Source organism: Loxodonta africana, chromosome 8, assembly GCF_030014295.1.
Source record: "Loxodonta africana isolate mLoxAfr1 chromosome 8, mLoxAfr1.hap2, whole genome shotgun sequence".
Classification (NCBI taxonomy): Eukaryota; Metazoa; Chordata; class Mammalia; order Proboscidea; family Elephantidae; genus Loxodonta; species Loxodonta africana.
In genome coordinates, this window is record NC_087349.1 from 16,682,835 (window position 1) to 16,708,662 (window position 25,828).

General features: G+C 42.2%; 1 protein-coding gene across 3 annotated transcripts in view; it reads left to right on the forward strand.

Moving 5' to 3' along the window:
• CHCHD3 (coiled-coil-helix-coiled-coil-helix domain containing 3) overlaps positions 1 to 25,828 on the forward strand; it is a 336,220-nt gene that overhangs the window by 196,719 nt on the left and 113,673 nt on the right. For all 3 annotated transcript variants that reach the window (XM_064289706.1, XM_064289707.1, XM_003420879.4), the window contains exon 5: positions 22,621 to 22,704. In XM_064289706.1, the coding sequence (XP_064145776.1) occupies positions 22,621 to 22,704 (84 nt within the window). The remainder of the gene's footprint in view (positions 1 to 22,620; positions 22,705 to 25,828) is intronic.

Genomic DNA, 25,828 nt, shown 5'->3' on the forward strand with positions numbered 1-25,828 from the left:
ATTGTTTCTCCTGCTCTTTTTTGCTTATTGTTTGCTTGATATATTTTTTTCCATCCTTTGAGTTTTAGTTTGTTTGTGTCTCTGAGTCTAAGGTGTGTCTCTTGTAGGTAGCATATAGACGGATTGTGTTTCTTTTTCCAGTCTGAGACTCTGTCTCTTTATTGGTGCGTTTAGTCCATTTACATTCAGCGAAATTATAGATAAGTATGTGTTTAGTGCTGTCATCTTGATGCCTTTTTATGTGCGTCGTTGACAATTTCATTTTCCGCTTTTTTGTGCTGAGACGTTTTCTTTGTAAATTGTGTGTTCCTCATTTTCATAGTATTTGATTTTATGTTTGCTGAGTCGTTACCTTTTTTCTTGGTTTTTATTTTGAGTTATGGAGTTGTTATACCTCTTTGTGGTTACCTTAATATTTGCCCCTATTTGTCTAAGTAAAAACCTAACTTGTATTGTCCTATATCACCTTGTATCCCTCTCCATATGGCAGTTCTGTGCCACCTGCATTTAGTCCCTCTTTTTGATTATTGTGATCTTTTACATATTGAGTTCAATGATTCCCTGTTTTGAGTGTTTTTTTCTTTTTAAAATTAATCTTAATTTGTTTTTGTGATTTGCCTATTTGAGTTGATATCAGGATGTTCTGCTTTGTGACCTTGTGTTGTGCTGGTATCTGATATTATTGGTTTTCTGACCAAAAAATTTCCTTTAGTATTTCTTGTAGCTTTGGTTTGGTTTTTGCAAATTCTCTAAGCTTGTGTTTATCTGTAAATGTTTTAATTTTACCTTCATATTTTAGAGAGAGTTTTGCTGGATATATGATCCTTGGCTGGCAGTTTTTCTCCTTCAGTGCTCTATATATGTCATCCGATTGCCTTCTTGACTGCGTGGTTTCTGCTGAGTAGTCTGAACTTATTCTTATTGATTCTCCTTTGTAGGAGACCTTTCTTTTCTCCCTGGCTGCTTTTAAAATTTTCTCTTTATCTTTGGTTTTGGCAAGTTTGATGATAATATGTCTTGGTGATTTTCTTTTTGGATCAGTCTTAAATGGGGTTCGATGAGCATCTTGGATAGATATCCTTTCGTCTTTCATGATGTCAGGGAAGTTTTCTGCCAACAGATCTTCAGCTATTCTCTCTGTGTTTTCTGATATCCTTCCCTGTTCTGGGACTCCAGTCACACGTAAGTTATTCTTCTTGATAGAGTCCCACATGATTCTTAGGGTTTCTTCATTTTTTAAAATTCTTTTCTCTGATTTTTTTTTTGCTATATTGGTGCCAATTCCCTGGTCCTCCAGATTTCCCACTCTGAATTCCAACTGCTCGAGTCTGCTCCTCTGACTTCCTATTGTGTTGTCTAATTCTGTAATTTTATTGTTAATCTTTTGGATTTCTGAATGCTGTCTCTCTGTGGATTCTTGCAACGTATTAATTTTTCCACTATGTTCTTGAATAATCTTTTTGAGTTCTTCAACTGCTTTATCAGTGTGTTCCTTGGCTTTTTCTGTAGATTGCCTTATTTCATTTCTGAGGTCATCCCTGATGTCTTGGAGCATTCTCTAAATTAGTTTTTTATGTTCTGCATCTGGCAATTCCAGATTTGTATCTTCATTTGGGAAAGATTTTGATTCTTTAGTTTGGGGAGTTGTAGAAGGAATCACAGTCTGGTTCTTTATGTGGTTTGATATTGACTGCTGTCTCCAAGCCATCTCTAAGATATTGTAGTGATTTATTCTGTATTTGCTCACTGAGTCTTATCTTGTTTTGTTTTCTTTCAATATAGGTAGATGGGCTACTAGATTGCGCTGTCTTGATTGTTGTAGCCCTTGAATCACTTATGTCCTATTACCAGCTGGTCTGGGCTGTTACCAGATATATAAGCCTAAGAGTCCATTCACTATTCTTGAGTAGAATCTGATTTTGTGTCACAAAATGTGTGGTGCAGACTGTCACCTATCCACCTAGAGAAGTAGTGGTGATAGTTGTGTGCACCAGATTCTAGTAGCAGCAGGGGTTCACACTCCGGGGGGCCAGGATGCTGACAGGCTTCCCCCAAGTGCCAGTGAGGTAGGTGTGTCTCTATTCCTAAAGCACTTTGTTGGGTGGGCTCTGCAGCTGTAACTTAGGCCCCGAATGCACATACCTCTACAGATTGATAGGTGTCACCCTTCTTAGACCCCTAAGGCCGGAGGATAGGTGGTCTGGGGGGAGCTTCAGCCCTTAGTTCCCTGTTGTGGGGCAGTGAGGGCTCTGTTGAATACGCAGAGATATCAGACCTGGGAAACTTGTCTTTCTAGTAATCCGCTAAAACAATTACATTCAGATCCCTATCAGAAATGTCTTTGCATTATAATAGCCACCTTGTTCCCTGTAGGGATGAAAGCCCAAGACTGTGGATCACATATGCTTGGCTGGAGCTGGTTCTGTGTTTTTAGTCCAATTAGGGAAAGGATTTTGGTCTCTGGGTTTTTTGTAGCTGCTTCTCTCAGGCCAGGAGAATGGGTTAGGAAAAGACCAAAAAAAAGAAAGGAAAGGAAAAAAAAAAAAAACCGCAGCTCAGTTCTCCCTCTGGCTCAGGAAATTCCGATGTTAATGAAGCCGCCTGGGAAGGGGAGGGGAGGGTTCAGAAAAACAGGAGAGAGTAGAGAGTAGCACCCCGGAATATAGACAGAGTTACTTATCTTGCTTGGGATGACTGTTTTACCTGAGATTTCTGAGGGGCGCGTCGCCTGTGTGTGCTGGCTGTGTAGAGATTGTCCCCGAGGGTCAGCCCCGCGTCCCGTGCTTGCGCTGTCTCAGAAGGCGCGGTCAGTTCCTCCACTGCCAGTCCAAAGCCCTGCGCCAAGGTTCCCCGGCTGGGACTCTGCACTCCCAGCTCCAAAACCAGTCGCTGCCTCCTGGGGACTTCTCCTCCCGCCAGCCGCATCGCCACGCCGCCCGCGCGGACGGGCTGGGCCCCCTCCCGGGGTTAGTTCAGGGGAGTAGGGCTGAGCCCCGTGTTTGCGCTGTGACCAGATGCCATGTTCAGCTCCCCTGTGCCCAGTCCAAAGCCCTGCGCCAAGGTTCCCCGGCTGGGACTCTGCACTCCCAGCTCCAAAACCAGTCGCTGCCTCCTGGGGACTTCTCCTCCCACCAGCCGCGTCGCCACGCCGCCCGCGCGGACGGGCTGGGCCCCCTCCCGGGGTCAGTTCAGGGGGGTAGGTCTGCGCCTCGTGTTTGCGCCGTCACAGATGTTGTGTTCAGCTCCCCTGTGCCCAGTCCTAAGCCCGGCGCCAAGGTTACCTGACTGGGACGCTGGCTCCGGGCTCCAAAAAGAGTTGCTGCTTCCCCGTAGTTGTTTGTTCTCCGTCTCTGTCATTCAGGTCAACTCTTTAGATCTGTGTTTGATGGTCAGGGTTCGTAGATTGTCATGTATGTGATCGATTCACTTGTTTTTCCGAGACTTTGTTGCAAGAGGGATCCAAGGTAGTGTCTGCCTAGTCAGCCATCTTGGCCCCGCCCCTGGAGTTTTAACTTTTTGACTGTACCTTGGGAGTCAAGGTCCTTAGATGTTAAAGCTCACTTTTAAGATCGTAAAGCTGGTTAGAATATGGTTACTTTGTCTCACATTTTAAAATTGCCATACTAAAGAAAGTCTCAGTGAAGTAGATGAACAAATATTAAAATTTGGCCATTTACAAATTTCTGTCTAGAGCTACCATTATTTTTCTAGGTTGGGAATTTACATAATATTCTTTTGTTTAGGATAAGGCACTTAAATTTTTGTTTTAGACCGTAGCAAATTTGAACTTTTGAGGGAAGAACGCTGGTATTGTATTGAGCTGGACATAGGAAAAGCCCCCAGTTATGTTTTCCTATGGGATGGCAGCCTAATTCAACCCGAGCCTGAGACTGGGTCTTGTGGAAAATACTCTCTAATCCCTCATGATCTGCTTCCCAGCTCTCTTTCTCCTTCAGTAATTGTGTTTTCCTCTTTAGTTAATCTTATTTTTGAGTGAGGTGTTTGACTTCTTAAATGTGTCAGTAGCCAATCCCCGAAGTGCACTGTTTGAGCAGCTACCCCTGCCTGGAGATGTTCCCTGGCATGGTTGATGGCGCACACTCTGTTAATTCTTGCCCATTTCCCCCATTGTGGAGCACGATCTGTTTTTTCAGTTTTGCGGTTCACTTTCCTCTCACTCACTAGAATATATACACTTACTTTAGGTGATATTTGAGAAGTACTGGTGGAAACAGAGCTGTCACTCAGCACGTGTAGCCCTATTATTTTACACTTGGATCCTTTCAATAGCCCCCTTCGTGGTTTCCCTACCGGCTTTCTTCCCTCTTTCTAATCCATCCTATATACCAGGATTAATCTTCCTAAAATGCTGTTTTCGTCGTGCTCAAAAACCTTTAGAGGCCCCCCATAGCCTACAGGATCAAGTACAGACCTCTTGGGCAGCTGGCAAAGGCTTATCGCAGCCCAGTCCCACTTACCCTCTGGTCCTGTCACTGTAATTCCCTCTTCAGCTGATGGACTTGCCCAGGCCCCCCATCTGCCCTCCTCTGTACTCTGTTTATCATCCCCTTTCTTGCCATGCCCTTTGACCCTGTCCCTGCCCATCTAAATCCCACTTGTCCAACTTTCAAGTTCTTGTTCCGCCGATCAAATCCTTCCCTTCCCTGGCAGAATCCACTGTCATTACCGTGTATTATCTGTTATTATGCCAGTCTGTGTGCACATCCTGTGTGCGCTGCCCTCCACCCCAATTTGTAAGTTCCTGAGAAACACAGCATTTACAGACAGGAATGGACTCACGGTAGTTTATCTCTATCTCCGTGTATAGATGGAGCTTTAGGATTGTAGTTTATGGTCATTGAATTGAGTTCTGACAGGCTAGTTATTTATCGTGGTCCACAGTGTCCAGTGCAGTATCTGAGGGTCTTTCCCAAAATAGGTGCTCGTTAAGGTGACTGTTGTTGTTGTGTGCCATCCCGTCAATTCCGACTCATAGCAACCTTACACGACAAAGTAGAACCATAGGGTTTCCAAGGCTACCATGGACTGCCAGGTGAATGAACAGATCGTCTTGGAGGAAGAACAGCCAGAACGCTCCTTAGAAGCGAGGGTGGCGAGACTTCATCTCACATCCTTTGGACATGTTATCAGGAGGGACCAGTCCCTGGAGAAGGACATCATGCTTGGTAAAGTAGAGGGTCAGCGAAAAAGAGGAAGACCCTTGACAAGATGGACTAATGGCTGCATCAGCAGGCTCAAGCATAACAAGGATTGTCAGGATGGTGCAGGACCAAGCAGTGTTTTGTTCTGTTGTACGTCGTGTCACTGTGAGTCAGAACCGACTCGACGACACCTAACAACAACACCACCACGACAGTCTTCATGGAAACAGGCTGCCACATCTTTTTTCCCACAGAACGGCTTGTGGGTTTGAACCACCAACCTTTTGGTTAGCAGTCGAGCAGTTAACCACTGTGCTTAATTGAGAAGGACGTAAAGATCACCAAATGTATTTATTTTGTTCTTCAGATGTGTAAATTATCTTAGCACTTATTTATTTTTTTATTGTGGTAAATATATATGTAACAAAACGTTTGATGTTTCGGCAGTCTTCTCCTGTCCAGCTCAGCGACATTAGTTATATTCATCCTGTTGTTCAGCCCTCACCATTATCCCTTCCCAAGTTATTCCCTCACCCTTCGCAGAAGCTCAGTGTCCCCTAAGCACTGAGTTCTCCTTCCCCCTCCCCCTGCCTGCCCTATTTTAGTATTTAATTTAATATAGCATATTAGCGCGTGTACAGGGTTTAGTTTGTTTCTTCGGGTCGAGAAGAGACACATCGAGAGTGCCCCAGGGTTATTATAGAGTAGCATGAGTTGTGTGTGCTGCTTAGATCAGGGCTGTGTGCTTAGAACTGCGGAAGCTGTTCGACCAGTTATTCCATCAACCAAATTGGGACAATTCTCTAAAGCGTGACAGAAACCATTTGCAGAATCTATGAATTAATAGTTTTATGTTGCATCTCATCTCTGGAGGATGCAGGCTACCTCAGGTGACAGAAGGCTGCTCCAGGACAAAAGGCAGTCTTTTCACAAATATCCCAGCCTGTTGTCAGACGTTTCTTGATCATGTCGTCATTACTGCTCTCTTCATCTGACACCAGACAGAAAGAAAAAGGGAAAAGGTAGGGGGCTTGGGCGGGAATTCCTTCAGCCCTGAAGCCAGTCTGTAGCTCTGCAGGAAGACAGTGTCTAGGTTTAATAATCTCATATGTCATTCGCGATTTATTATTAGTAAAGTATAAACCTGTTTCTTAGAACTCTTTTTTAAAATTTTCAGAAGATTATGAAATACCGTTTCTGCTCTTGAAGGAAAGTTGTGGAGGGGGTGTAAGCTTGCTAAATGTCATTACCTTGCCTGTTTTCAGTTTCAGATTAATAGCAGGTGGTCGCCATTTTTCAAAGCAAACAGTCTGTCTTTTTGGTTTTAGTTAGAGAAAACACTAATTCTTTACTGTGGCTTAGAGTAGTGCTGTGCAAGGCGACAGATGATGAGGACCACAAAACACTCTATCTTGTAAAAGTAGAATAGCTGGCTAATATTGTAAAATTTTAAAGGACCAAGCCAGAGTTTTCAGCAAAACGTGTCTTTTGCCACATTTGTTGAGTTGCACATCTTGGTATTTATGTTCAGTAACAGAGAATATTTATTACTTTTGGTGAGTATACATGTGTTCATGTACCTGTTTTGATTAGTAGTCTGTAGTATCTTTGTCCACTTCTGCACACGCTCGTCTCAGATGGTGCCTGCCTCTGGGAAAGAGTCACATCGCAGAGGCTCTGTAGCTCATCAGCTATGCAGATAAGCACTATTACAGGCTTTTTAATGGGGGAGGAAGGGAAGGGGATGTCAGATTTGGAATATGTTAAGAACTTTTATTTTTGGATTCTCTTTTTTTTTTTAATTCATAGGCAGGTTTTTAAGAATTTCTAAGATATTATTTAGTATGCCACCTTTAAAATGTGAGTCAAGATAACCTTTGTTCTGTTCTTAACTCTTGACTAACTAGCTGTAGATCTTAGAATACCCTTTAAGTCTAAGGACTTTGGTTTCCAAGGTATGTTCCTGCTTCAAATGTATACAGTTCTTTCTCCTTTGGAGTATATGTGATAGCTGGTAGACGTGGCGTCAGATATCATTCACAGTTGATCATTAACAGCATTAACACTGTCATCTCTGCCATATACTTGCACTTGGTTTAAGGGACTTGAGGGTGGGAATCACTCTCCTCTAGGCTGAGATCTGTTCACTTCACTCCTCGGTGTGAGAAGTTGCTAGGAGCTTTCTACATCTGATCAAATGATGGATTGATGAAAACCATACTCACAGGTGGATGCTTTTCAAGCTAGGAAGACAGTATATAATTAAAATGATAGCCGTAGCATAAAGCAGATAGGGTGTTCATGCCAAGTAGTTCATACGCCTTTAATTCCCAGCTGGGAAAACCAAATCAAAATCATGAGCTTGCTTTTTATTTTGGGGTCCATACCTAGGAAAAGGTCTCCCTGTGAGGTCCAAGTGGGAAGACTCTGAAATTCTGGGTTCACAGGACAGCTCTTCTACCTGGGGGTTTTGGGCAAGGCTCTTGTCTGTAACTGTTTCTTTAATTGCAAAAATAATGTAAATAAATGAGTATAAAATTGTATTACTTACTGCTGTGTAGTGCGGCTTTCAAATTGATCCTGTGGTTTTAGGTGTTTAAAGGTGATCGAGGATATTAAAAATTAGAAGTTGACATTTTGGCTACATCCATTTCTAAGTTTCTCGGCTGCAAACCACCAGTTAAAGGCACTCCCAGTGTGCCAAGAGATTCTAGAATGTTATATTCCAGATTCTCTATTTTGTTATACTATGTGTACACTATGGATGAGGACGAAGCTAAGTATAAGCTAGTCAGACAGGTTTAATTGCTTCCCTCCCATCATCTCCACCTCCTGTGAGGTGCCTTCCCCTCTGTGTGCCTTCTCCAATGGGCAGAGAATGGCTGTCTTCTCACCCAGCTTGATCCAGCAGCCACGGTGGCTTACTCACATCCTTTGTACCCTGTGGCTTTCCATCCTGATGATTCCTGTTTTGGTGCATTCGCATCTTCCCATCCCTCCTTTCTAAGACTTCTTTTCCTTCTTGCTTTGTTCAAGCCCGAGGTTGTCATTAGTTATTCCCACGAGCTTACCTTTCCCTTGGTTAGGTTAGCTGGAGGCTTCGTGCAGAGGCTAACCGTTTTCAAGAATCTCTTCACTGTAGGGTTTGGGGAAAATGGGATGCCTCAGTGGACCAGGGACTCCTGGATACTTTCATTCTCCCTGGCCATTTTTAAAGATTTTTTGACAGTCATTTTGATCCTTCAAAGACTCTTCCAAATTCATTGTTTCTGGGAATACAGTGGAGTCACATTTTACTTCAAGACTTAGTTTTAAAATCAGCACCTGTGGCAGAAATTTCTTGTGTTCAGAATTATCCCTACAAGTCTAATGCTGCCAGTTTTTCTTCCATTATTGGGTCAGTAGGTTTCTCTAGCTGAACACTAGATGAAACGCTGGCTTTCATTTAAGGGTTTATGACTGAAAGCTATGTGTCTTTAACCACGAGAATTCCATTCACTGGGAAGGGCTGTTCTCTCGGTGAGATGCGCAGAGATGAGACTGAAGTAGAGCTGATTTCTGTCTCTTGTCCCAGGCTTCCTTGTTGAGTAGTTGGGATCCTGAGCGCTACTTTAATTTTATTATTCACTCTCCTTCCTTCACCTGTGTACACATTCATGTGATGTAGTTCTGCTGTACCAGCTTCAGTAAAGAACCATGAATGAGTTGAGAATGCCTGATCATTTTCTGGCCTTCTCATTTTTACATAGAAAATGAGAACTGGTGTGATTTGTTTGGCAGCCCCTTCCAGCCCAATCTGACCCATTTGTATCCGCCAGGTGGTGGTAGGTTCCGGAAGCAGCCCCCAAGTATTGCCGAGCGACAGCAAGTGCCAAGTCCCCGCCATGTCTCCAGTCATTGCAATCCCACCACCAGTGCCAAGTCAGGCAGGGAGGGAACATGGCTGGCACCATGCAGTGTGTGCCTCTGGCAACCAGGGGTCACACACACAGTTATTTCTAAACATTGTTTAACGTGCGCTTGTAGCATCCTAGCAGTTTGGCAGCAGAGCATACCTATTCGTTGAATTTCCTCGGGCCTAGGTCTAGCCTAGATTCAAAATGAATAATAGTAGAAATGTGTGATAAATGTAATGCATAAAATGTGCGTGTTCAAGGGGACCTTCGGTACTATCCAGCCCATCCCCTTCTTTTTACAAATAATAAAACAGACCCAAAAAGGTTAAGCAGCTCACCCAAGATCATAAGTTAGCAGCCAAGCTGGAATCCTGGCTTTAATTGTCTGATGCTGGTTTTGTTGCTTTTCTTCTACACAGAATTTCAGAATCAAATTGTAGCCCACAGATCCCATGGGATGTACGTATCCTGGTCTCAGTAGGTGAAACAGCTTTAACGGGAACTGATACATACAAGCAGATTTAGTCTCATTCTTGGTTTGCTAGTTTGCTTTCTGTTGAAACTGGAAGTTGAAGTTGAAGACTACTCAAAGCTTATTGGTGTTGCTGTTTTGTGGGAATTAGAAAATTAGATGGCACAGTAGCCGTGGGAGTATGCCCTTCAGATCCCTCTTTAAGAAAGAACCTGCTAAGAAGGGTGCCAGTAGCTGGAGCCTCAAGCTGCTGCACTTCCAGGATCTGTGCTGGGTTCACTCCCCCATTGACAGTGCAGGTGGGGCTCCTAGAACTGGGCCATTCTTCCCAGCACAGGGCTCCCCTCATGGGCAGTCTTTGCTCTGGGGCTCCCTGTCGGACTGGCCACGTTTTCTAGAGCTACCAGTAGTCTGCTTCCTTCTCTCTTCGCCATCTTAGGTGTCAGACGTGCAGGTGCAGCTAAGCCCAAGGTTCCCCCTGCCTTCTTCTGCTCCCCCTCTTCTTTATCCTTCCCCGATAGCCCCACAGTACATCTGTTGCACTTGTAACTCTGTCCTGCATCTGTCTGCACCACAGAGGGCCTTAACTGACATACAGTAGCTTATTTTTACACAAACAGCACACGCCTTCTTCGTTTGTTTGCTGGCTGCGCCGTCCCCTGGAAGCATCTTCATAGGCGTGCTATGCTAATTTTTCTTTACAGCAACTTGTTGAAAAAAAAACTGGCAGAGCAGGCGCCTTTGAAGATACCTGGAGGTGGGGCGGCCAGCGCATAAACGTGAAAGGCAGACTTTTTTTGTGTAAAAATACAGTATATAGTAGTTTTGGAGACTTCTTTAGAATATTTTCAATTAACTGTCCTAGAAAAGCTTTATAAATCTCTTTATGTGGAGTAATAAAGTAACTACGAAGATTTAATTGGTCATTTTTACACTTTCTTCCCTTAAAGCCAAGCCAGAATTAATTCATTAAATAAGTCGGGCCGTGATGGAACGTGCACTAAGGCCAAGAGGCAGAGGTCCCTGTACAACCCTTCCCTTAGCCAACAAGGAGCTTGGTGCCTCCCTGACCTGAATGTGAAACAGATTACAAGAGAAGACATCAGCTCTGGCCAATTGGTCCCAGTCGTGAGAACATTAAATCTAAATTCAAATTGAACAAATACAGGTTAACCTGAAGAAAAGGAATTCAGAAGTTGTTTAGTAATTTTCTCCCTGTTGTTGTCCAATTTATTTGTCAGACCAGTGTCACCAGATTCCTCGACACAGAGAGTGCCATTTAACTAGCGTTTCTCAGTCGGAGTGCCTCTGAAATTTTTAATCTCCATGGTAAACCAAGATTATATATAAGTGCCTGGAAATGGACATTGTATTCACCACAATCTGGAATGAGGAGATAGAGACATTTTAGTATAATTGCACCTGAGTTCCATGACTCGGAGTGCACCGCCCCACTCTGTGCACAGCAGCTGGGGTGAGCTCTGAGGCCACCCTGCTTTTACACGGGCTGGAGCATTCAGCCGATTGTAACACCAGTCTCTCCTGCAGCCGAGTTTGATAATGGAAACCCTTTCCTGCAGTAAGTCCCTGTAATCAGCCAGCAGCTTTATAGACTCTGGCCCTTTCCCTCCTCCATTATACGTCTTGTCTTTAAGGTTTCTAAGCTTACTACGAATTCTGGGGCCCAGAATTCTTACTCATCTTCTGGAACTTTATTTGCTTTATGTTCAGTTGCTGAATTTGATTCAACCTAGTCTTCTCTTTCAGACTCCATGCACATTCATTTTTACTTGTTTCATTCATAAACGGGTCATAGCCACAGCTAGGGTCCTTAAAGAAGACAAAGCTGCTTATTTGAGAACTGTGAAATCCTGCCAGTTCATTTGACTGTTTTTCCCCTTTTTTTTTTTCTCATTTCCCTTTTGATTCAGCACTTACTTGATGTTTCTCATGTGCTGGACATTGTGATGCAGGCTCTCGTTTTAAATGGGTGTTGGGAGAAGAATGTGTGACACTGAACTGCTGAGTTGATATATTTCAGCACCTTTCATGTGGAAATACCATGTTACTCTGTCACATGGAATTTGGAGATGATAATGGAATCTCAATATGCCTTCTTCTCAGGAATGATATATAAAATACTTACCATCGGGTGTGGTGTAGTCACTGGCCAAGCAGAACAACTTACACAACCACAACCAGTTGGATGTACCAGTCCATGTCAACGGAATATCAGTCCTGTCTGAACTGAACACCAGTTACGTGGATTCAAAGTCTGATGTTACGTAGGCCTTGGGTCTGTTTTAATGGGGAGCCATCAAAAAGAATGGACTTAGGTACCTGTTTTATACTTTTGTAACTTAGTTACAGAAGTAACAAATTAACATTTCCAGTTTCTTCCCACACTGGCATATGATCTATTACTTTAGGTATACATGAGTCACTCTTGCGCCTTTGTACATTATACGTTTGTGATTCAACCCTGTTGTTGTTAGGTGCTGTCGAGTTGATTCCAACTCATAGCAACCTTATATGTAACAGAAAGAAACATTGTCTGGTCCTGCACCATCCTTACAATCCTTGCTATGTTTGAGCGCATTGTTGCAGCCACTGTGTCAATCCATCTCATTGAGGGGCTTCCTCTTTTTAGCTGACCCTGTACTTCACCAAGCATGATGTCCTTCTCCAGGGACTGTTCCCTCCTGATAACATGTCTAAAGTAAGTGAGATGAAGTCTCGCTATCCTTGCTTTCAAGGAGCATTCTGGTTGTACCTCTTCCAAGACAGGCTTGTTCGTTATTTTCACAGTCCATATTCATAATCAATATTCTTTGCCAACACCGTAATTCAAATGCATCAGTTCTTCTTTGGTCTTCCTTGTTCATTGTCCAGTTTTCACATCTATGTGAGGCCACTGAAAATAGCATGGTAGTTGAGCCTACTACCGAGTTATAACTCAAGCAAGTCAGAGGCCTAATTCCACAATGCATACAGATATTTATTGAGTGAAAAGTTTCAGTAAGCAGGTACTTAATGATCCATACAACCCATACTACAAAACTCAACCAAGTGTCAGTGCTCTGTTCTTTTAAGTGTTTTCTTTGCCTGGAAGGTTCACTTGAGGCAGACAAGACTGCTTATAGTTGGCCTCAGATAACCAATAATCCTCTTAAACCAGTGGTTCTCAGCCAGGTACAGTTTTGCCTCCCTGGGGACATTTGGCAATGTCTGGAGACATTTGTGGTTGTCACAACTCAAGGTGGGTGGCGGGGGAGGAGGGGTTGTTACTGGCTCTCAGTGGATAAACATCACCAAACAGGATAGTTTAGTCCATTGCTAAATCTTGCACAGTGCATGGGACAGTCTCTCACAACAAAGAATTATTGGCCCAAAATGTCAGTAGTGCTGAAGATGAGAAACCCTGCAGTAAACCGGTGACTGGGTACAGGACTGTTTGGAAGTCAAGCGTGAGGCACCATCCCTAGGACAAAGCTACAGGCCTCATTGTGTTCTCACAGCCTGTTCATACAGAAGGTACAGGAGTATATAATGTGTTAATGTGTTAGCTAACCCTTTTATCCTTTTGAGTGCTCTCATTTTATTAATAAGAACCCATATCTAACATTTACCATGCTAGTTAATGGACCATTTTTCCCTAATAAAATCCCATTTCCAACACTCGCTGTGTAATTAGCAAAGCCTTGTTGTTCATCAGGACATGGGTGAGTGAAGCCTTCACAATGGCCACCTCTGGACTTTGTCCAGTAAAAAAGTTCCTGACCACTCCCTGGGCTGTTGGTTCTGGGTAGAACGCTGGCAGCACCTAGTTCTAAGCTTACCCTAAGCAAAATGCATGCTTATTATCACACCGTATGTGCCACAGTGTTTTGACATGGAGTACAGACATGATGACATACTTGCCTCTCAGAAGGTATGTCTGCTTCTTACACACTCTTCCCTTCATTGCAGTTCATTTCAGTTCAGCCACTATGTGCTAAGTGTTTCCTTGAGCCAAAGATCCAAACAGAGATAATTAAAACCGCTTTCCTGTCTTCAGAGAGCTTACAGTTGAAGACAGGGACAACTGGTACATGAACAGTTATAATACAAGGCAAAGTAAAAAAAACAGGTGCCATGAGAGACACATTGAAAGGGTCCATTAAGGTGCAAAAGTGGGAAACGCAGCCGCAGTATGATTTGGCAAAAATGATCTTAAGGAAGTAACATTCAAGAGGGGTTTTGGAACATCGGTAGGGTTTTGGAACATCGGTAAGGTTCCGTGGGTATTAGCTGAGCCAGGGTGGACATCCCAGTCTCTCGTGTCCTCACCAAGTGCACACCCTAGTATGCCATAGCGCTAAACCCAACCTAGTGCCATCGATTAGCAAGGTCCAAATCACGATAATAAATTAGAAAAGTGGAAAAGTAAATATGTGATTTTTAAATTATTTTTTATCCCTCCACAGCTGTAAAAGAAAGCTTGTAAAATTCTTTCTGATTTCGTCTAGCACTTAATTTTGCTGCTTTTATCGAGCCCCAAGATCTGCACAAATGTAATGAGAGAGCTCCTGGAAAAATTTAAAGCAGAGCACCACCAGAACGCTTTCTGTTCTAAATTTACGTAGCCTAACAGCCTCCTCTCTTTATTCATGGTTGGTTTTACTTTTTAATTTCAAAACCATTTATCTTTGTCCCTGCTTTCTTATTTCAAGAGAATAAGCAGGTACGCCAGAAAGTGGCAGAGGACATGTTCAGGCTGTGGCCGGCGTGTTTTCAGTGTGAAAAGGCTGAAATATAGACCAGGGCTCATGCAACTCTTCGAGGGAAGAAAATAAACAGAAAACAAATTGACTTGTTCAAATACAGGAGCCTGGGTTTGCATTCTAGACTTGTGTTTAAGAGTCACTGGAAGAGTGGCCTTTGTCCTTCCACTCGTCTGTGTTCCAGCTGCATCCAGTCTTAGCTGTGTTAGTGGCCACCATTAGTTTGACATTTCAACCTGGGGTCTGCTCATAGCTGATGCTGGTGCTCTCACCAGCCATTGGAAAGCAGGATAAATTTGACAAAAGGTTGGTCAGCATTTACGTTCGCTTAAATGAGACTCACCCTTTTGAAGGTCACCTTCTGGTGTAATTTGAAAAACAGTGCTTTATGTATAATTCTTTGTTTATTGATGGCACTTGGTAAAGACTTGGTGAATCGTATGCAATTTCTCATTTATCACTAAACTCTAGTATTCAGCTACTTTTTTTTTTTTTCCATTATTTTGTTCCAGCTAATTGATTTTCACAGTGATCGTGTTCTACAGCTTCTAAACGTAATAGTACCTTCCAAGTTCATGGCTCAGCCCCCTTTGATGTTTCAGGTCTTTCTCTTTATTTCAGCGTATGATTTTATGAGATTGTGCGTCTTAGGTAGTTCTGACAGGGAGTAAAGCTCTTTTCCCTGCTCTGGTCTGCCTGATCTGCCTACTTGAGCTGTAAGATAGATACACAGATAGATAGAACCTCAAATGAAACCCGTTGCCATCAAGTCGATTCCAACTCATAGTGTCTCTCTAGGACAGAATAGAACTGGCCCATAGGGTTTCCAAGGCTTTATGGAAGCTGACTGCCATATCGTTCTCCTACAGAAAGACAGGTGGATTCTAATTGCAGACCTTTCAGTTAGCAGCCGAGTGCTTAACCACTGTACCACCAGGGCTCCTTCCAGATAGATAATGGAGATATTTTACCCACCACAAATTTATCCATCAGTGTGAGAACTACCCAGTCGATTATAACATGTGTTTCAGATTTGTTACAGGATTTAGAATAAAAGGAAATGCATCTATTGGAATTTCTTACTTAGACGGACTTATAGAGATATTGCCTTTTCTTGTTCCTAGTAATCTCTGGCTTCACAGTACCCTCCCATGGAAAATTGAATAGGTACCTGCTTTTTTGTTTGTTTTTGTTTTGTTTAATTTGTTTTCTACCTTGAGCTATTACAATTAAACGCTAACATTTCAAGATGCTTTGTCATTTAAAATGATGTAGCACAGAATCTTTCCTTCACATGTCTTGTACTTGATGCACGAAGTAACAATGTTATCTCTGAGCTAAGTGACTGTGATGTCACTGGGTTCCCACTGCCTCGCACTCTGCCATACTGTAGCCCTGTCCACAGGAGCACCCAGGGCTAAGACGGCTGAGCCACCATGCTGAAAAGTTGGCACTACAAAGACTTACCTAGAGATGCACGTGGGAAGGTAAAGTTCCTATCAGCACAGTACAGCCCATCCATGACCCCACTGTTGTCATCTCCTGACCTCGTTTTATCTTTTGTTGTAAGCACCTTCAGGTCCTCTCTGAAAAGAGTCACATCATTAAGGACGCCAACACATACACACTTCATTTTTTCATCTAACTACAGACACTGAGTTAAAACATCAAAATGTTTATGTGTTGGGCTTTTTAAAAACTTGTTTTCCTTATTCTCTTTGTTTCTGTTATAGGATGCTCTAGTTTTCCAAAAGGATCATTTAAGCACATTGTGCCACAGTTTCAAGCCCAATCATGTGGTCCTAAATCTAGCAGGATCTGAAAGCTGAGCAGTGCACATTTCTCCTAGTGGGAGGACTAAATAGCAAGCAGAAGATGGGGGAAACTTTTTCTATATTTTTTTTCTAAGAAACTGTTCTAGTGTAACAATAGTGTGTTTCTACTTAATCGAGTGTAAATATTACCATCTTTTCTGTATCATAATCCTCTTGTTTTTACTCGCTCAATTATTGTGATTCTGCGTCTGTTGGAAAGTTACACAGCCAAGTTTTATTGCCTTGTAGTTGGTTTACTGCCTTTTTTCCCATTGAATGTGACTCTCCATCTGCAGCAGCCATTAGCTTAGTCAATGTATTCAAGGCTTATTTAAGGTTGAGGATTCATATTGTGTGACTTTCCCTTACAGCAGCACATTAACTGTTTCAAAGCGATGTGCCGCTACAGGGTTGAGGCCATGTTTCTCATTTTGTTCTTCTCCCCAGTAGATTTCAAAGTATTGATTCTGGTTGCAGTCTAGGGAGAGATTTGTGATGTTAGCCGATAGTGTGTCGTTATCAGGTCTTTGGAGGTAGCTCCCTCTTTGGTTTTTTAGTATGCATAGATGACCTTTTAGTATGTTGCCTTGAAAAATTTCACCGGTTGTATGTCAGAAAACAAGGATGTCTCGGTACAGTCTTTATTTACCTTCGTTCAGCTCTTCACAATTAAATTTGTTGGCCGGTGTACTTGTAGCATTGAATTCTAGCACTTAGTGTTTTCTAAGTAGCCATAATGGACTATCCATTACATTTTCTCTCTTTGCCCTTTTTAATTTCATTGTGTAGCTCTATGTGAACAATGGAAACACTATTTGATGCAAGTGTTTAAGGGCCAAGGTGGATAATGTCGTACATTGAATGGCAGAGGGAACCAGGTAATAATATATTAACGGTTTAGTAGGTGAAGTAATTTCCGTGCCATGAGTAACTGTTCATGTTAAAACAAATTCTTTTTGGGCTGTTAATTTAATATTAGTTAGATTATATATCATGTTACTTTTTATAGTCAAGAATAAATGTATGTGATATCAACGTTTGTAAAATATTTTTCTGATTATAAAAGTTCGTTACAGAAAATTCAGAAGATAACAGAGCAGTCCAAATAAGAAAAATATCCCACTATACATACCATAAGGAGCCCTCTTGGTGCAGTGGTTAAGAGCTCGGCTGCTAACTGAAAGATCAGCAGTTTGAACCCACCAGCACTCTGTGGGAGAAAGATGTGGCAGTCTACTATAAAGATTTACAACCTTGGAAACCCTACAGGGCATTTCTACTCTGTCGTATAGGGTTGATATGAGTTGGAATTCAACTCAAGGGTGATGGGTTTGATGCATACCATAACGACTGAAGACATCTTGACATATAGGCAGTCCACATATTACGAACTTCCATTCCTAAACCCGTCTTTAAGTCAAATTTGTATACAAGTCAGAACAGTTAGGTACATTCGTATCTCAGGTCAGTTAGTCAAATGTTCATCTTAGTATATAGTATACTTTCCTATGAGTAATGAATTTAAAGAAACATTTCCAGATACACTGAAACATCTTTATACAGTAATACAGTAATAATAATGTTTTGATGAACATTGCAAAGTAAAGCCCGTTAGTTATTACGAATCATTGTATGTACCTTCTCCATAGTTGAAGAGATACCTACAGGGCAAACATTACCCAAAATACTTCGCGGACTCTGGTCTGTAAAATCCTCGAGACCAATTAGAGACTTTATTGTAGACTCAACTAAAAAATCTACGTTGTACCACTGGGGTGCATTTCTGCTGGGTTTTGAACTCCTCAGCAGAGGCAGGGAGGGTTGGGGGCATGGGTAGGTTGGTGCTGGGGCCAAATGGTTCATTCCCTCATCACTTCCTCACCATACCTGTCAACCCCATGCACCAACTCTCAGCCCTTGCCTCGGATGCAATGGAAAAAGTGCTACCCAGGATGTACTAAGAATGAGCTCGGGGCCCAAGGGTTGGGACGAGAATGCTTAGGGAAACCCAAGTCCAGAGTTCTCCACGGACCAGCACACCATATGGACATCCAGAGGTCGGGAATCTAAGACTGCCCCTCCCTCCCCCAGCCACCAGAAGGCCAGGAACTGCTGCAATAGTGAAATCTCACAAGGGTAAGGTAGGGGAAACAGAAGCCCAGAGAGGTGCTGCAGTGGTCCCAGGCTGCATACCATGGAGCATCCGGGGGAGTCGGGTAGGGCTAGGTAAGGTGGCGCCATGAAGACCAGGCCGTGCACCCAGCGCGGCACACTGACAGGTTGTACTCGGAGAACAGGTAGAGCATGGTGCGCATGTCACAGCCATTGGCCAGCACCACTTGCAGGTACACAGTGTTCAGGCTCCCAGGCTCCTACAATAGGCTGCGCTTCTCACCCATGCACAGGCGTCGCAGCAGGTCCTTGGGTGGCTGCTGGAGGTCAGTGGGTCCCAGTGACATGGTGCACCCAGCCGTGGTGCACAGCAGCCAATGGAGAGCCCACGTGTACCCGCCTCCCTGAGAGCTCAGAAAGGGCCAGCACTATCGTCTGCATCCCCAAGTACTGCTGCTCGGCTTCTCGTGGCTGGCCTGGCCGGTCAGTGCGCCACCCAGAGGACAAGTGCACAAGGCTGTGCATCCCGTAGTGAGGAGCCTCGCGGCTCTGGATTTGTCAGTGGGCGGGGACCATATTAAGGAGGAAGGCTAGAGCATCTTGAACCCTCAGCCCCTCATTCCTTTCCAGCTTTCCGAGTCAGTTTTTTCCTGACAGGGTTGGTGTTGGTTCGTAACTCTGGGATGTACTGAGTCGGACGTTCGTAAGCTGGGACTGCCTGTACTTAACATTTTTCCCCATTCCACAACCAAGCACTCAGCTTGCCCCACCCGTGCCCTCTGATACCCCTTTTCCCAATTTCTGAACCAAAATTAGGAACTTCCTATACGGTGCTATTTTATGACCTAGCTTTTCCTTTATTAATATTTTGGGTTTTTCATATTATTAATGGTTCTGTTAAAACATTATTTCTTTCTTTAAAATAATATTTTGTTGTGCTTTCGGTGAAGGTTTACACAGCAGTTTAGGTTCCCATTCAACAATTTCTACACAAAGTTTTCAGTGACATTGGTTACATTCTTCAAACGTGTGAACATTCTCAGTATTTCCATTCTGGTTGTTCGGTTTCCATTAATCTAGTTTCCCTGCCTCCCTTGTATTCTTGTCATTTTTGTTTTAAATTAATTGTTGACCATTTGGTCTCATATAGATGATTCTTTTTAAAAAAGGAGCACAGTATTCGTAGGTGATATTCTTTATTTTGTGTATGTTTAACCTTTTTCGTTGTTGTTGTTGAGAATATACACAGCAAAACATCTACCATGTTTCTACATGTACCATTCAGTGGCATTGATTACATTTTTTGACTTGTGCAACCATTCTCATCCTCATTTTCTGAGTTGCTCCTCCCCCGTTAACATAAATTCACTGCGTCCTAAGGTTCCCATCTAATCTTTCAAGTTGTTGTTGCCACTTTGATCCCAAAATCATTATTTCTTGATTCTATTGAATGTTTGATCATATGACTGGACCAAAATCTTTATAATCAAACTCCTGTTGTTAGGCCATACCTTATTTATCCAAACCTTTATTGTTCCCAGTTTTTTGTCGCTTTAAATAACTCTGTATTTTCTGAGATACAAATTGTTGTGTACATTTCTTAGGACTAAATTTAAATTTCTGGAAGTAAAATTAGCCAAGTTATAATGAAAATTAACAAATACATACACACATACACATACACACATCCGTGTATTAATATATAATTATTTTCATAAATCTTAGAATGTTTACTTTGTATTCACTTTTTGAAGCTTCCGTACAGTTAAACTCACTCTTTGCATTGCGCCACTCTGAGTTCTCACAGATACATGCGCTGTATAACCACCATCGCAATAGCTCCCTGCCCTCAAAAACTTCCCTCCTTTTGCCCCTTGATTACAGAGTAAAAACAAAAAACCAAACCCGTTGCCATCAAGTTGATTCCCACTCATAGCGACCCTATAGGACAGAGCAGAACTGCCCGCATAGGGTTTCCAGGGAGTGCCTGGTGGGTTTTGAATTGTTGACCTTTTGGTTAGCCGCCAAACTCTTAGCCACTATTTGGAAGATATAAAGAAACAAAGATAAGGGACTAGAAACCACCTATAAGACCACTACCCTGCTTGTAACCTCTTGATACCTTGCTGACTATCCTTTTTTTTTTTGTCCTTTCCTAGCAAAAGCATAAAAATAATTCAATATCATAGGAACAAAATATCCTAAGTTAAAAAAAAAAAAAAGAGTATAAATGGTAAGGAGAGTATGGTCTCTCTCTCTCTCTTTTTATTATTTGTAATGGGACTGGTTTCTTTGTTTTTATTCCTGTGTAATTCTAAATAACCCTATAATGAACATAATTTTTTTTAAAAAGTTTCTGAATCTCAGTGCATATGTACATTTTTAAGACTTACTACATTTTGTGAAAATGGTTTTAAAAATGGCTATACCAATTTACATTCCAACCAGCAGTGTTTAGGAGAGCCTGTTTTCTTATATCTTTGCCAATATTGTATTATGATTTTATATTTTTGCCAATTTGATAGATTAGTAATGGAATCTCATTATTTTAATTTGCAGTTTTTAAATTTCCTATTCAGTTGGATTTTTTGCATGTGTTTGATTGATATTTGTATATCTTTAGTGAATTGCTAGTCTCTGTCATTTTTTAATTTTTCTTTTGGGTTTTTGTGGGGTAGTGGGTGATTTTTTAAGAGCCTATATGTTAACATTAGCTCTGATAGTTTATATGTTGGAATTTCTTTTCCTTTGTCATTTGCTTTTTCTCTTGGTTTTTATGATGTGTTTTGTGTAGGTTCTCATAAGTCTGTTCTTCCCATATTTTCCTTTTTGTGTATGTGCGCGCATGCTGAATTTTAAAAGCTTTTTCTTTTTAGATCATAGAGTCATGTATATTTTCTTCAGTTTTGTCTGTCAAAAATTTTTTACTCCTTTTATTTTTTCTTTTATATTCCTCACACATTAGTGGGACCTTTATGGTGCTGGACCAAGGAGCCATTGATCGTTACTTACACATGAATGTATTTTTTATCTGATCTTGATATTGTGTTTGTTCTCCTGTATGCTTATGATTTCAAACAGCATGAGATGCCTATTGAATCCTTCTGTTCCAACTGGAATAGCACAGTGGCATTTTAGTTTGTCCCAAGTTAAGCATGTTCTCTTGTTTTATTTCCCCTATTGCCTTCTTTGGTTTGCATCTTAGATAGATATTATCCACCAGATTTCTCTGGGACATGAGGAAGAAGCAGTGCTTGTATTGTTAAATAATCGTTTGTTTGTTTTTAACATGCTGCAGGAGATTGAAGCCAAAGTAAGTAGCATAACAAGGCCCTGCCGGCGCACAAGTGGTCCTTCTGAATGGTAGTGGGAGGTTGTGCAGGCAGACCCCCTGACACGGCTGAGCCAGGCAGCCCTTGGTCTGCTGTGGAGAACGTGGTGCATGGCATGAGGGCGGGAATAGCTCTATACTTGCTGTATTCTGGAAATTCCTAGTCAGTAATGAACCCAGCACTCGCCGAACAAATCTTCCTACGTTAAGAACTTTTCTAACTTGAGGTGAGATGGGGAAGTCCCTGCCCCCTGAGATTAACAGTCTCACCTTAACACAGTATTCAAGAGACAAGCAGCAGTTTGAGGAAAGCATTTTTTAATGAATCTTGAGGAACATTCATAAATAACCATCTCCATTATTTTTTTCAAGGATCAAAATAACTTATTCCTTGTTTTTAATTTTGTAAAAAAGATAAAGTCTCATACATTCATTAGAAGTGGAATAACTAATGTTTTTTTAATTCTTCACATAAAAAATTATGGTAGTTTTTGCCCAACCCTCCTCCCCCTGCCCCCGACCCCTCCCCCCCCACCCCAGACAACTATTTCTTCATGAAAAAGGAAATAGAGCAATATGTGGCTTCATATGTAGGTTTCACTGGGTAATTTCAAGGTTCCCAAATAATAAGGTTTAACATACAAAATGTTATAGAAGCATGTTCTTGTTCAAGGAAGAAGGTTAATAATCACATGTCTTAGGCATAAACAAAGGTATAGAATCAAAGTTTTATTGTGCAAAATATTAATCCTTGAAATTACCCTTCGAAGGAGAAGTTAAATGAAACGGTCTGTGGTGTGCTGTATTCTGAAATTCCCAAATACATTTGGACAAAGTAGGACACAGCTGTTACAGTTTAAAAAAAAAAAAAAGAAATACAAGGAAGACTCATCCTTTACAGTTTAAATCCAGCAATCATCATCTTATTAACACAGCTCTATGGCAGAGGCCTAATAGACTGCAAAAATTGTCAGCTTTGTAGACTTACTTCTAATGCAATGTATACTTGACTTTTCCTTTGCTCTTGTGGCTTTTTCTTGATACCATATTTTGCTCAATTCTTTTTTTAGGCTAAGCAGCTGGAAGAGAAAGATCGAGTGATAAAGAAGCAGGATGCCTTCTACAAAGAGCAGCTGGCTAGACTGGAGGAAAGGGTACGGCAATTTCTTGTCATCAATTCTTTTCTGTTACCAGATCCGCAACATTCCTGTGTATTTATTTAAAAATCAATACATAGTACAATAACTGCTTTTCTTAGTTAAAATACGGCCAGGAAGTAGAGAAGCCAAGCAGGCAGATCATGCTTTCAGGGAATGTCACTTGTTCGTCCATAGGCTTTGGCGTGGCTGTGCTGTTCGTTCGTTGATGCGTTTCACCACTTGGGAGCTCACCCAACTATTTTTCCTCCCATGTTTAGAAACTGCATTGCCTCCAGGTCGGGCAGCAGAGAGCTGCTCTTAACTTTCCAGACATTGGCTCACCTTGAGTTCATGCTTAGAAATGGTAGGGCTTTATAAGATATATGGTCTTGATGGAAGCTCTGCTTCACTGCATTTATGGCTAAGAAATGATTGTTTCTTTCAAGAGTGGTAGATAGGAGCTGAGCAGCAGGACTTAGAGCATATGGTCAAGGATGGGGGGCAGTCCCTCTAGCTAACATGGACCACGTGTCCTAGAATTTGACAGAGATGCAAAGAAGGGAATTAGAATTGAAACAAAAGGTGACAGTGCATTTAAGAACAGGTCATTGAGCACCTGTTCAGGACGTCCATTTAATGAAACAGATTTGTTGTGTAAAACAGTTTCATACATTGACTATGAGGTTTTAAAGCTAGCTATCTCTGTAGGGTCGCTATGAGTCGGAATCGACTTGACGGCAGTGGGTTGGGATCTCTGCCTTTTGATTGATGCACAAAAATTTTTTTTTTTTTGCTTAGAATAGGATATTTGATAAGAAAGTAGGAAAAATAAGAAACCTACTATTAAACTGCTCACTACGGTTATTTGTATGTTCAATATACGTTGACCTGTCTGAGTCATTGAATTGAGGGTATTTTGAATGTAGGGACAATTCTTTCTTTCATTCAGCAGACACCTACTTAAGCACCTTAATATGCCAAGCCTGGCCTAGTGCCAGAGATATGTAAGTGAAGAAAATGAACTAAACATCTGCTTATTGAATTGATCGAATTCACTGGAGAACCAGCATATATATTGTGTGGCAGATTCTGACAATATGGCAAACAGTAAAGCCAGGAAGCAGAGTCCCAGGGCTAAGATGTGTAGGTTGTGTACAAAGGGAAGACCTGTTAATAAGGTGATACTTGAGAAGAGGCCTGCAGTCACTGGGGGAAGCCAGTGCCAGAGCCGTGAAGCAGGAGTGTGCCTAGCTTTTGGGCAAGGCCAGAGGGCTTGTGAGCAGAAAAACATTTTGGGTGCTGCCTTGGGCAAGAGCTGAAGCAAGAGAGACTAGTAAGAGGTTATGGCAGTAATGCAGAAGAGAGATGGTGATAGCTTGGGCCAGGGTGGGAGCAGTAGAGGTAAGGAAATGTGGTTGTCCATTTCAGAAGCTGAGCCGACCAGATTTGCTGATGGCTTTGAACATGAAGGGTGAAAGAAAGAAAGGAAGTAAAGATACTCTAGGTCTATGGCATTTACAACTAGAAGGTTGGGTTTTTCATTGGGGAAGATTATTGAGTTATGGATCACCATATAGGTGGTAGAGGAAATGAGGAATTTGATTTTGGGTTTGTGAAGTTTGCAAAGCCTCTTACGACACCGAAGTAGAGATGCTAAATCAGCGTAGAGCGTAAAGGCTAAGAGCAGAGGTCAGCAAACGTTTTCTATAAAGGGCCAGATAATATTTTAGGCTTTGCAGGCCACACAGGATCTCCGCCACAATTACTCAAGTCTGCTGTTAATGTGAAAGCAGCCATAGATAATATGTAAATGAATGATAGTGGCTGTGTTCCAATTTATAGACACTGGAAATGAATGTCATAATTTTCACGTGTCACAAATTATTCTTTTTTGATTTTTTCTCAAGCATTTCAAAATGTAAAAGCTATTCTTAATGAGAGGGCTGTACAAGAACAGGTGGTGGGCCAGATTTGGCTCGTGAGCTCTCTGCAGACCCCTGGTTTAGACCGCAGGCTCTAACGCCAGACTCTTTGGGTTCAGATCCCTGCACTGGCATTTACCTGCTACGTAAATAACTTGGGCATCTTACTTACCTCCTCCATTACCTCAGCTGAAAAATGAGGACCCAGTAGTGCTACCTTACTAATTTGTGAAATGAGTTAATACTCATAAAGTACCTCAACTAGTGTCTAGCACAGAGTACCACTCAATCAGCAGTGGCTATGGTTTTATTTTTGCACCTCGAGAACACTGTGCCTGGTGGAGAGTTAGCAGATGTTAGTTGGGTAATGAGTGAGAATGAAATGCTTTGAGGTGATTTACCCAGCACCTGCTCTTTTCCCACCCAGTGCTAGTTTTCTTTGCCATTGCCATTGGTAGTACTGTGCTAAGGACCTTTTTTAATTTGCCACTGGTCACTGTGTCAGGTGAAGAAATGTTGTTGTTAGGTGCCGTCGAGTCGGTTCCGACTCATAGCGACCCTACGCACAACAGAACGAAACACTGCCCGGTCCTGAGCCATCCTTACACTCGTTGTTATGCCTGAGCTCATTGTTCCAGCCACTGTGTCAATCCACCTCGTTGAGGGTCTTCCTCTTTTCCCCTGACCCTGTACCCTGCCAAGCATGATGTCCTTCTCCAGGGACTCATCCCTCCTGACAACATGTCCAAAGTATGTAAGACGCAGTCTCGCCATCCTTGCCTCTAAGGAGCACTCTGGCCGCACTTCTTCCAAGACAGATTTGTTCGTTCTTTTGGCAGTCCATGGTATATTCAATATTCTTCGCCAACACCACAATTCAAAGGTGTCAACTCTTCTTCGGCCTTCCTTATTCATTGTCCAGCTTTCACATGTGTATGACGTGATTGACGTGATTGAAAACACCATGGCTTGGGTCAGGCGCACCTTAGTCTTCAGGGTGACATCTTTGCTCTTCAACACTTTGAAGAGGTCCTTTGTAGCAGATTTGCCCAATGCAATGCGTCCTTTGATTTCTTGACTGCTGCTTCCACGGTTGTTGATTGTGGATCCAAGTCAGATGAAATCCTTGACAACTTCAGTCTTTTCTCCGTTTAGCATGATTTTGCTCATTGGTCCAGTTGTGAGGATTTTTGTTTTCTTTATGTTGAGGTGTAATC